At 53.5% G+C, this 12772-nt stretch overlaps 1 protein-coding gene across 8 annotated transcripts in view; it reads right to left on the bottom strand.

The window, feature by feature from the left end:
- Positions 1-2555: 2555 nt before the first annotated feature.
- The window catches only part of EXOC6B (exocyst complex component 6B), a 234165-nt gene continuing 223948 nt past the window's right edge, over positions 2556-12772 (bottom strand). For 4 of the 8 annotated variants that reach the window (XM_017737381.1, XM_017737385.1, XM_017737387.1 and 1 more), the window contains 3 exons: positions 12429-12541; positions 9239-9250; positions 2556-6565 (listed from right to left, as the gene is read on the bottom strand). In XM_017737381.1, coding sequence (XP_017592870.1) covers positions 6439-6565; positions 9239-9250; positions 12429-12541 — 252 coding nt within the window. In that variant the 3' untranslated portion in view covers positions 2556-6438. Of the gene's footprint in view, positions 6566-9238; positions 9251-12054; positions 12201-12428; positions 12542-12772 lie in introns of all 8 variants that reach the window. The other 4 variants (XM_017737382.1, XM_017737386.1, XM_017737389.1 and 1 more) reach the window with 2 other exon arrangements.

The raw sequence follows: 12772 nt of genomic DNA, 5'->3' as shown, positions 1-12772 counted from the left end.
AGGGAAGGAAAAGAAGTCCTGTTTATCCCGAGCAGTCCCATCCTGATTTCGCCCGCACCACCCTCACCTTCGGTGCCACCCGGCTGGACCATCCTCACCCTCTCCCGGCATTCCCGTGAGCCAGTTTCCCATCCCGGATCCGGCTGCTCCACCTCCCGTGCCCGCATTTCTCACCCTGCACCTCATGGATCCCCTCCAGCCTCCCCTCCTTCTCTCCCTCCTTATCACAAGCCGCGCTATCTCCGATCTGCTCCTCTCCCTTCTCACATTTATCTGCTCCCACAGCCTCCTTCACCTGCGCTCTGCGGGCAAGTGGTGACAGCTGGCCCTTATCAGCTTCCTGCTGCCACCTTTCCCTCAGACTCCTCACTCCTGGGAACTTCGGTGCTCCCGCTCCGGCATCCACCTGCCCCCTCCTTCCCGGCTCTCGGGGCTGGCAGGTTCATTGCAGGAGTTTTTGGAGCCATGGCAGAAGAAATCATGGAATCACAGAATGAAGTCCATCCCGTCCCACCCCAGCCATGGGCAGGGACACCTCCCACTATCCCAGCTGGATCCAAGCCCCAGTGTCCAGCCTGGCCTTGGGCACTGCCAGGGATCCAGGGGCAGCCCCAGCTGCTCTGGCAATTCCAGCCCAGCCAGGAATTCCTTCCCAAGATCCCACCTGATCCATGGGACACGATGGGAAAGCAACCCCACGGGCATCTCCCGGTCCCAAACCTTCTCCTGCCCCGTTCCTGGGGCTCCCGGGAGGAGGCAAATCCCATGGAGTCAGACTCACCCGACAGCTCTGCTTCCCTGCAGCCTCAGCCGATCCCATCAGGAAGGAGGTGAGGAGGTGAACCGAGGTGAGGGCAAGAAGGGACAGAGACAGCAGGAAACGAACGCTCGGGAGCAGCTGCTGGAAAATGTTTGTCTCACCTGGCTCGGAAAAAATCAGGAGGAAAGAGAAAGCTCCCTGCTTGGGGCAGCTTGTGGGGTGCTTGGGGTGTCCTGGGCAGGGCCAGGAGCTGGACTGGGTGGTCCCTGTCCAACCAGGATATTCCCTGATTCTGTGATTTGATGAAAACCGGGCTGGCAACGCATCCCGGGGCGGGAATGACGGCTCGGTGCCGGGCTGGGGGTGTCCCGAGGACACGAGGGGGGACAGCGCTGGTGGCCGAGCCGGACGAGGGACCTCGGGGAGCCACAGGGCCCTGGGGAGGTTTGACCCCGCTCCGGGCACTGATTTAGGGCCTGGCCACACCCAGGGTGACATCGGGGCCACTGCAGCATCCCAAATCCCTGCCCCAAAAGCCACCCGTGCTGCACTCCCTGATCCGGGAAGGTCTGAGATCCACTGGTCCAGGATGATCTCAGATCCACTGATCCAGGATGATCTCAGATCCACTGATCCAGGATGATCCCAGATCCACTGGTCCAGGATGATCCCAGATCCACTGATCCAGGGCGATCCGAGATCCCTTCCCACCATCTCCCACCGGGCTCCCACGGCACCGGCCACATCCCACCCCCACTGCAGGACATCTCCATCTCCCACCTGGAGCACACCCGGAGCATCCAGGTTGCTCCTGGCACGGCCCAGCTCCCAAAATCCACCCGGAGAAGGGGATGGGGTAACACACAGCTCCTTAACCCAGGCACTGGGGGGTTTCCTGGAATTTTAGGTCCTCCCTGGAGCTGCTGTGGAGGGGATGGAATTTTCCCTTTGCTCCATGGTGGCCATTACCAGGAAACACCAGGAATATCCTGGTTAAATCCAGGGGGTCCCCACCCTCCTCCTTCCCTCTCTTGTGGGGAAAGGCCCCTGGAGAGGTGGAGTCACCAACAGCTCCAGGGAATGTTTTCCTTCCCACTGCTCCAAATCAACACCTGGGAATCCCTGCCCCAGCATCTGCCAGAAACCAGAAGGGATAAACAGCTTAAAAATGGGATTTAGAGAAACTCATGGAGTACAATCCAGGATTCTTTGCTATCCCAGCCCACGGGTATTCCCTAAATCCTTCATCCTCCACAAAACCCACATCATCTGCCTGAGCCCTTCCATGGAACCTCCCCATCGCCCCTCCCGGGGGGGGCAGGACCCCCAAATTTCCCCCATCCCAGTGTTCCCAGCAGCTCCAGGATCCTGGAATGGTTTGGGTGGGAAGGGACCTTAAATCCCACCCCATCCATGGGCAGGGACACCTCCCACTGTCCCAGGTGGATCCAAGCCCCAGTGTCCAGCCTGGCCTTGGACATTCCCAGGGATCCAGGGGCAGCCCCAGCTGCTCTGGCAATTCCAGCCCAGCCCCTCCCCACCCTCCCAGGGAGGAATTTTTTGATAGAAACCAATTAAAATCCCCCCAAATTTGGTCAAAACTTGGCTTCCGCTCAGAGCAATGAGGGAGGGTGGGATCCAACGCCCATCCAGGGATTTTCTTCCCCTCGGATCCCCCACAAATCCGGCTGTGTCCAGCAGCCAGGTGTCCAAAGGAGATGTCGGATTTTATCACTGATGGGATTTAGGGGTCGGGTTTTTCCACAGGGATGCACAGAGCCGCGGGAGGCATTAATGAAACAGTTAAATGCTGTATTTGTTTAATTGGAATTACACCAGGATAAATGTCCAACATGCTAATTTCTAACAGAACAGAACCTGTAAACCATGCAGTCCTTTCTCCGACCATTCCAGCTCTTTTTCCTCTCGGAATCAGTAGCTCTGCTAGTGAGTTTTAAGGAAAAAAAAAACCAACAAAATTCCCTTTAAAGTTAAACCTAATTGCTAAATTTCCCCCTTATTGTGCAACGACTTGTGCAAAAAAAGCTGTTTTCACCAACCTCAGTTCCCAAAATCAGGTCCTTCCACCCCAACATGAATGGGAAAAGGCAACCCCGGCAGCCGGTGGACAGGGAGGGACGGGATGGGACGTGGGATGGGATATGGGATGGGAGTGTGGGGGGTTTTCCTGGCAAAACAAAATCCGAGGGATGAGCCAAGGCAGGGAGCAGCTGGGCACTGTCAGGGTTCCAGAATGAGCTGCCCATGGAATTTTTGGGGAGCTGCAGGTGGGGATGGATCCCAGCTCCGGGAAAAGCTTCCCAAACCCAGCCCTGGGGGCAAGAGAGGGGCTGGAGATTGGAGCAGCAGCTTTGGGGTGAAGCAAAGCCCCCCCTGAGTTCCCCCCCTCCATCCCGGCGCTTTTGGGGTGAATCCCGGCCAATCCCGGTGCGCTGGGGTCGCTTCCCTCCGACCCACAGCGTTCCCAGTGCATCCTGCACCACTGGGGATGGGATTTATGGGAGTTGTGCTCCCTGGGAGCTGCCAGCAGTGGGATAAACACGGAATCGTGCTGGGGGGGATACGAGGGCTCTCCAGACCCCATGGAATTGTAGGAAAACCGGGACAGAGATCCCAAAAGCCCCAGGGATGAGACACAAATCCAACCGGAGCGTGGGACGGTGTTCGGATGCTCCAAACCCTTCCATGATCCACAAAAGCACCAAACCCGACCCAGAAGTAACGGGAAAAACCCGATGGAGGCAGGGAACACCCAAGGGGGAGGAATCTCCGCCTGGGATTTGGATTCCGGTTGGAATTTGATCCCAAAACTTCAGCACGAGGGATGTGAGAGCAGCAGTGGCCCTGGCTCCGCCCCAGCACCTTCCAAGGAATTCGGGGCCACCATGACCCTTCCCACAGCTCCTGCCCAAAATTCCACCTTCTCCAATTTGGGAGAAAACAACCCCAAACCAGCACCATCCCAACTCCTGCCATCCCCATCCGAGCGGGAGTTGGGATTGGATCTGGAACAAAGTGCAAAAATCACTGGGAGCATCCGGCTCCAGCCTCAGGAATACCCAAAAATCCCAGGAAAGCTCCTCCTTCCCTACAGAAAGGGCTCCTACAGAACACCCTACGGATGGCTTGGGCAGCGCATTCCCACTCTGGACACCTCATACAGGGTTATTCCCAACTCCTGGAATGCCTGAAGATGATGAAGAAGGAAAGAAGCTTCTCAGGAAGCCAAATTTGTCTTTTTTTTTGGTGTTAATATGATTTTTCTTCCCACTGGAAGCTGGAAAATATTTGCTGGACCCTGGAAAAATGACGGGATAATCCAATTTTCTTTAAAAAAAAAAAAAACCCCAGCCCCACTAAGGAATGTTCAGTGGATGTGGAGCGAGGTGTTAGAGCAGCGTTATTTATTTTGGGGAGTTGGAAATCTCGGATTCGGGTCCTGCCCCTGTTTCCCACATCCCCCCCCCTTTTTAAATTCCCAGCAGCGACTTTTCCCTCCTAAGCACTTCCATCCGTGTCGGAGGACACCCATCATTAGGAAGAGACTGGGAGGGGGTTTGGGATGTCTTCCAGGGGCTTTTTGGGCAATCTGTTTAAAAGATTCGTTTTATTTGGAAGGGATGGAGCCGCATCTCTCCGAACAAAAAGTTAATTGGGACCAGAGTCCCAAAATCCCATTTTTCATCCCGGGCTCTGACTTGCGGTTCCGGCTCTTGACCTCCCGAGATCAGGAACTCCCTGAAGCTCTCCCTTGGCTGGATTTGACTTTCCCAGCAGCAAATCCCGAGCACCAGGAGCTGGTTTGGGGGATCCCGATCCTGGCCTCTCCAAGAAGAGCCTGAAGGAGCGAGGAAACCCTTCCCAGGTCGCTGCTCTTGGGATTACAGCTCAGGGAGATGGGAAGGGGAGCCCAGCGTGGATTTGGGAAGGGTGGGAGCTGCCTGGAGCACCTGAAATGAGGCCTTGCCTCGGATCTGTGGAGGATTTTATTGGGAATACCTCATGGAGTGAAAAGTGGAATTTCACGATGGCAGCACAAAATCCCTTCCCTGTGTCCCGGGGTTTCTGCTCCTTCTCCCTTCATCCCACTCCCGGAATTCCCATCCCTTGTCCCTCTGGGTCATGTCCAGAGGTGTCTCCAAAGCCGATCCCTTTCTGGCCACACTGACTCCAACCTTCCTTCACCTGCTGCTGTTCCCTTCATTCCTCTTCCACATCCCTCAAAGAGGAGCTCACAAGGGATTCACCTCCCGTCCCCCTCCAAAACCAAAGGAATTTTACATTTTCCCTCTTATTAATGAAAAGAATCCCTTGGTCCCTGCAGCTGGAGATGGCCGGCACGGGCCAAGGGCTCCAGGGGGTCATTCCCGACCGCGTTCCTGTTTAATTTTGGGATGGAGCCACACGAACCTTCTCCAAATGGAAACCAAGGAACAAGGAGGGAAGGGCAAACCTCATTCCCTCGGTGCATCCAGAGGGTCGGGAATGGGCACAGGAGCAGCACTTCCAGGGCTGCGACAACCACCGGGGAGATCAGAATTCCCCTCAAGGGTTTGGGAATGTGGCTGGATAATGCCGGGAATTAGAGCCAGACGGGTTAACGAGATGAGGAGGGCGAAAATCCCCCTCTGGAACCTGAATCCTGGGATTAAATCCCGGTGGTGGCGTTTCCCTCCTCCCCAAAACTGCCTGGTTTGAGCAGAGGATCTCTGGGCATCTTCGGGACAGTGGGAATTTTGTCCACAGGCACTTTGGAGCAGCGCTGCTCCCTGGGGAATCTCCCACTGCCTCCAGGAGATTCCCACCGGCCCAGCTCCAACCAGGGCGACCAAGAGAAGATTTCCCCACGGAACCATCAGGAGGAGAGGGAAAATGGGACACCAGCATGGAAAAGAGAGGAAAAAAATCCCCTCCTGGACACCAGGAGACCTCAGTGTGCCCTCCCCCCATTCCCGCTCCTCCATCCATGGATGTGTCCAGCAGCATCCCAGCCCCGGAGCGGTGCCACAGGACACATTCCCAGTTTATCCTTTTGGCTCTCCCTTCCCAAATCTGATCAAGGAGGCAGCTCCAAACCCTTCTCCATGATCCCAACCCCCTGGCAGGTCCCGGAGTGGAGCTCAGGGGTGGTTACGGACACACAGGAAAGGGTCACGATTCCAGGGATTTGCAGCCTAACACAGAAATCAGCCCACGGAGCGGGAAAAGAGGAGAAAAAACCCTGGAAAATCCCTTTTTCCTACCTAAATCCAAACCACAGGACACACTCAGGGTGACCCCCTTCCCCCTGCCCAGGAGAAGAACCCAAACCCATGGCTCTTCCCAGATTCTTGTGTTTTCCAAGGGAATAAATTAACAGAAGGAAGGCAGGACGATCCCTTCAATTTGGCTTCGACAAAAAAAAAAAACAACCCCAGTCTGGGTGCGAACTTCTCTCCCAGGCTCCAAGAATTCCCATCACTCTCTAAACCCCTGAAAATAGGAGTTGATCCAGGAGACTCCTGCCACCACCTCTTTTCCTGGGACCGTTCCACCGGGAGCGTTTTGCCGTCGGGGGGAGGCTCCGCCGAGACTTTCCGGGTGAATAAAAAAATACAAATCTGCTCTCGGAGCGAGATTCCCGAGGGCCAGGCTGCGGGAAGGGGATCCCGAGTCCCTCAGGAGTGGTGGCTGTTGATGAGGCCGCGCAGCTGCTTGGCCACGGTGTCGATCAACTTCTGCTTGTCCCGCTCGTTTTTCCGGAATTGGGCGAAAACGTTGTTTTTCCTGCTGGTGTCCCGCATCCTGCACGGAGCACAGAGAGGTTATGGAGCAGGGATTGGGGGTGTCCAGCGCTCAGAGAGGAGGATGTGGAATTTCAAGGATCTACACCAATTTTTGGGGCGTTTTTCAGGCTTCGAACCCCTCCGATCCCAATCGACGCCGCTTTGGGGTCTCTCCCTAATTCCCAAATGCAGGAAATCCTAAATCCTCCCCCTTCCAAGCAGGGATTTCTCCGTCCCCATGTCACCTTCTGCAGCGGTGATGGAATTTGAGGAGGAAATTTAAAAATCAGCCCGGAATCCACAGAATTACGGGGTTTTGTTGAAAACGGTGCCTCGCGCGCACGAGACGCAGCTGGGAAGGTCTGGAGTTGTGAATTTTAAACATTACAAAATATTCCCGGGAATCTGGGCATGTTTGGGTTGGAAGGGACCTTAAATCCCATCCATTTCCAGCCCCGTGCCGTGGGCAGGGACACCGTCTGCCATCCCGTTTTTCCCAACAAATACAATATATAAATCATATCCATAGAGATCATTTCCATTAAATGGAACACGGGATAATTTCCATCCCGGGAAGGAACCCAGCTGTTTGGAAGGAGGTCTCCATAAATCCAGAGCCCAGCAGAGCAGGAGGTGGGAGGGGACCCCACATGCAAAGCTGGCAGAGGGGGGTTTCATGCACTCCTGCATTCCCAGATCCGTATTTTGGGGGGGAAGAGGGCTTGGGATATGCTCCAAGGGTGCTGGGAAGGGAAAAAATCCCACCAGGATCAACCTTCCCGCAGCTCCTGAAGGCACAACCTCCCAAAATCCAACCTGCAGGGGCTCAGCTCTCCCAAATGATCCCAGTTTGTAAATGACTTTCCGGGTAAATCAGATCTGGCAGAGGCTGAGGGCTTTGGATGCATCCCATAATCCCAGGTTTTGGCTTTGGGGACCTAAATGAAGCTTTGAAGTGCCAGGGACACGGCGCTGATAATCCCTGGGAAGCTGGCACTGGACCATCCCGAGGCTCTGGAGTCAACTGAGCACAACCCAAACCTCTGCAAACTTATTGGACACAACCAAAAATTCCAAGCTTTTCCAGGCTCCAGCCCCTCTAGAAAGAGCCACGGGGAATCTGAAATGTTCCCAAAAAACACCCAGCTCGGAACTGGAATCTGGGATAACAACTTCATCCCAAAGGGGAATTGACTGGAGTTACCAGTGCCCAGAGACTCGGGATCTCCCAACAGGAACAGGAGAGCTTGGAGCACTTCCAGCCACCAAAATTGGGATTTTTTTTGGTTTTCCCTATTTTTCAGCTGGAGCAGGTTGGCAGCTGCTCCTCCAGGAGAACCAGGGAGCGACTGTGCCAATGGGAAGCGGAGTTTGGAGTCGCCCAGGTCTTGCTATCATGGATTTTGGGATAAACAGCTCCAAACAGCTCCAGGAGATCTCCAAGCCCTTCCCCAGGAGAGCTGGGAGCTCTCCCAGTTTCCAGAGGGACATCAGAAGTGCTGGAAGTCACCCTGTACCTTTGGAAAGCTTTTCCTGTCCCTCTCCAGCCCTTCCACACACCGGGAATTCAGAGCAGAACCTCCCCTGCCCTAAGAGCTTTTCCATCTCCCATCCCGTGGGACCTGCTCGGGTCCATGGAATGTTTCGGGAGCAAGGCACATTCCGTGCAAGAAAACAACTTGGGATGTGTTTGGATGATTGGGGAGGAGCTGGATGGATAAACCTCCGGATCAGGATGGCAAGGGATTGCAGCTGGAGCCCTGATCCCACAAAAAACCCGCAGGGTTCCAGCTGCAATCCCTGGTGAAGTCTGGAAGCATCTGGGAGCTGCTGGCATCTCCAGACACATCATGAAGGTGCAAGAACTCAGCTGTTAATTATTCTTCATTAATTAAGTTGCCTACAGGACTCAAAATCCTGCAGGATTCGGGTTGGGCTGTGCAGCTCCCCAGTTTCATTTCTCCGAGCAGAGCCTTGGGATAACTGGGAACACCATTAACAAACCCACAGAGGTAAAGTCTGGGAAGGACGGGAGCTGCTGGGATCTCCAGACGCCACGTGAAGGTGCAAGCGCTGAGCTATTAAATATTATTAATTAATCAAGTTGCCTCCAGGACTCAAAATCCTGCAGGATTCGGGTTGGGCTGTGCAGATCCACAGGTTTTTTTTTTCCCTGAGCAGAGCCTCGGGATAACTGGGAGCACTACAGAGGTAAGGCCTGGTAAAGTCTGGGAGCATCTGGAATCTCCAGACACCACGTGAAGGTGGAAGCTATTAAATACCATCCACGAATTCAGCTACAGGACAGAAAATCCTGCAGGATTCGGGTTGGGCTGCGCAGCTCCCCGGTTTCACTTCTCCGAGCGCAGCCTTGGGATAAGCGAGGGCTTGGAAGCCGGTCCCAGGATTAGGAGTGAAAGGAAGGGAAAGGAGAGCTCGGCACTGTCCCCACCCCTGTCAACAAACACCACCTCGGAGAGAGCCGAGCTTTGTTTCAATTAATCCGGGAGGGGAAAAAAGCAGCGGGGTAAAAGCTCCTCTTTTAGCTCTAATTAGTGCATTTGGGAGGATCGGGTTCCGCAGGGCCCCGCTCCAGAGGCACTTTGCCTTTCCAGCGTTTCGGGCTCCATTGAAACCAGACAATCGAGGCCCTGCGAGGTGAGGGTGAAAGCCCGAGCGAGCACATACTTACACCCGGGATATCCTGGGAGAGAGGGGTGATAAGGGAGAGAGATAAGGAGGAGAACAGGTTACAGACCGAAGCGGCCCCGGCGGAATTCCCGGCGGGATGGGAGCGCTGGAGGCAGCGGATGTGCTGCCTGGGGTGAGGAGCCTCGGGAGAGCTCGTGGGGGGTGGGCAGAGACCCCTCAGAGGGGCTGGGATGAGGGCAGAGCCTCCGGAGCGCGTGGATGGAGCCACGGGGATGCGGGATGTGCCAGAGCCAGCCCAGGGATTGCCTCCGGAAATCCGTGGAGATTGTCCTGCAGATTCCTTCTCACACGGACTTGGAGGGCCAGGAGGCAGGGAATGGCTTCCCAGTGGGAAAGGGGAGCTTGGGCTGGGATGTTGGGAAGGAATTGCTGGCTGGGAGGGGGGCGAGGGGCTGGGCTGGAATTGCCAGAGCAGCTGGGGCTGCCCCTGGATCCCTGGGAATGCCCAAGGCCAGGCTGGACACTGGGGCTCAGATCCATCTGGGACAGTGGGAGGTGTCCCTGCCCATGGATGGGGTGGGATGGGATGATCCCTAAGGTTCCTTCCAACCCAAACCATTCCAGGATTTTATGACTTTATGAAATGAGCCAGGCTGGGGTTTGGTGATGTTTTACCACCACCGAGTGTGGAGCTGCTCTCCTGCTGTCCCACCTCCTTCCCAGCCTCCTCAATCCCCTGCCTCTTCCAGCTGCTGCATGGCCAAGATCCCAGATTTTTGACGAGTTTGGATTTTCTTTCTTTATAATTTTCCTGATAGCTCTGAATAAACCTCTCAGTTTTTTATCTTGGACGTGTTGGGTCACGAATTCACTGTGGATCACGGAGCTATTCCAGTTGGAAAAACCCTCCAAGGTCACCGAATCCAACCATCCCCCAGCCTTTCCACATCCACCCCTGACCCATGGCCGTGAATAACCCAGGGATAACACAACCCATAAAATCCCAGCAGGAAAATAATGCCACGAGGTGTAAAGGTGCTTTACACCGAGTTTGGTCCCCGTGTCCCCCACTGGTGCCCTCTGGATGTCCTGAGGTGCTGTGAGATCCGTTCTGTTCCTCTGCTGGACAGGAGCCGGAGGTTCCCTGGACCACGGATGACACCAGGTGACCACCTGGCCCTTTCTGCACCACAGAGGCAACCCCGAAGCTCCCAAACACCCCAAGGTCGCTCACAGAACCAGAGATTCAGAGCATAATTCAGGTTGGAAGGGACCTTTAATGCCCACCCAGTGCCACCCCCTGCCAGGGACACCTTCCACTATCCCAGGTGGCTCCAAGCCCCGTCCAGCCTGGCCTTGGGCACTTCTTGGGATGTAGCTGGGTTCGGTTGGATTAACCATGGAATCAGACCATGAGGAGCAGTTTGAGTTGGGTTTGGGGCCTCCCTCTTTCTCCTCAAGGAGCAGGTGACGAGTTTAGAGTTGGGGCCACACTTCCAGAGGAACATTCAATGGCCCTGGATCCCTGGAAGTGTCCCAGGCCAGGCTGGACAGTGGGGCTGGGAGCAGCCTGGGACAGTGGGAGGTGTCCCTGCCCATGGAGCTGGATGCGCTTCAAGGTCCCTTCCCACCCAAACCATTCCATGAGGATTCCCTCCTGCCCGCTCCTCCGTGCAGGACTCAGCACCGCAGGAGCCGCTCGGAAAACGATAAATCCCCAAGTTTTGGCTCGTTCTCTGTCCCACCAGCTGGAAAACGACCCGGGAGGTCCGTTGGGAGCCAAGGGGCAGGAGCAGAGTGGATCCTTCCCAAGGCAGCTTGGAGCTCTACCAGGGGACATCATCTGGGAGACCCACCACGGGCAGGCCGGGCGGCGCTTCCCTCCCTCCGGCGCGCCGGCAGGCACGGCAAAGCCGCGGCGTTCCCGCCTCGCTGCTGGCCCGCAGGACTGGCACAAACCCGGGAGCCACCCCGGAGCCCCGCGGAGCGTCCGGGCGCTGTTCCCGGCACGGCTCCGGGATCTGGGCCGGAGCTGTGCAGAGCATACGAACTACGGCCCTCAAAGGAGGGATTCAGCCCCAGCGGGGAGCTCGTCCTCGCTGAGGGCACCCAGAGACACCTCCTGAGCCCACGGGGCTTGGGAATCTCGGGACGGCCGACGGGACGGAGGCGGAAGAAACAGGAAGAGAATTGAATAGAACTAGAAATATAGAAACAGAAATAAAAATATAGAACTAGAAATAAAAATATAAAAATAGAAATAAAAATATAGAAATAGAAATAAATAGAAACAAAAAGATAGAAGTAAGTAGAAACAAAAATACAGAAGTAGAAATAAATAGAAATAGAAATAAAGAAATATAGAAATAAATAGAAATAAAAATACAGCAATAGAAATAAATAAAAGTAGAAATAAATAGAAATATGTAGAAATAGAAAAAAATAGAAAAAATATAGAAATAGAAATAAATAGAAATAGAAATATAGAAATAAATAGAAAAATTATAGAAATAAATAGAAAAAATATAAAACCAGAAATAAATAGAAATAAAAATATAGAAATAAATAGAAACAAAAATATAGAAGTAGAAATAAATAAAAGTAGAAATAAAGAAATACAAAAATAAATAGAAATAAAAATACAGCAATAGAAATAAATAAAAATAGAAATACATAGAAATACAGAAGTAAATAGAAATAGAAATGCAGCAATAGAAATAAAAGCAGAAATAAATAGAAGTAAAAATACAGAAATACAGAAATAAATAAAATTAAAACTCAGAAATAAAACCAGAAATATAGAAATAAAAATAAATAGAAATAGAACGGAATAAAAGAGAATAGAAGGGAACCTACACCAACGTGGTCCAACTGCCCGACCCCTTCACAACCAGAAGTTGTTCGTGGCATTGCCCGAAAATTCCGGATGGCCACTCCTGCCTGCAGCCCAGCACACGGTGGAGGATTTTGGAGCTGGAGATTCACGTCTGCAGTGAAATGTTCTGGTAGGACAAGGCAAAGGCTGCTCAAGAGCCAATAAAAAGACGGACCCGCAGCCAAGCCATTGAATTTGGGTAATCTGGGACTCGGCTCCATGGGATAAAATGGGATTTTTCTATCTGAGCTCCCTCGGGCCACCCAGCGCTGGAGCCGCTGCTCACAAGGATGGAATGAGCTCCTAAAGCAAGATGGGGACGAAAATGATCCCGGGATTCGGGAGCTGCACTCACTTTTCCAGCAGGATGAGGGCTGTGGTGGGGTTCACACGAAGGTACTTGCACGTGGGTTGTCCATAGTCGGCCAAATACGTCGACCAATCCCACTGGATGAACAGATCCAAGAGCTGGAAAGGAAAAACAAACGGGATTGGAAAAAGCTGGAAAAGGGAGCAGGTGCTTCCCTAGAAGCCGACAGAGGCCCTGGGCAGGTGGTGGTATCAATAAAGAACGGTTTGCAGGCCTTATTGATTTGTTTAATATTATTCTGTTAAACACTTAATCATTAACCTGATAATACTGCACTATTAATTTAGGAATATTTAGCGTTAATTAACGCAGGGCTGTATTAATTCGGC

The sequence above is a fragment of the Corvus brachyrhynchos genome, unplaced genomic scaffold (assembly GCF_000691975.1).
Source record: "Corvus brachyrhynchos isolate BGI_N302 unplaced genomic scaffold, ASM69197v1 scaffold85, whole genome shotgun sequence".
NCBI lineage: Eukaryota > Metazoa > Chordata > Aves > Passeriformes > Corvidae > Corvus > Corvus brachyrhynchos.
This window is presented reverse-complemented; position numbering and strand designations above follow the sequence as displayed.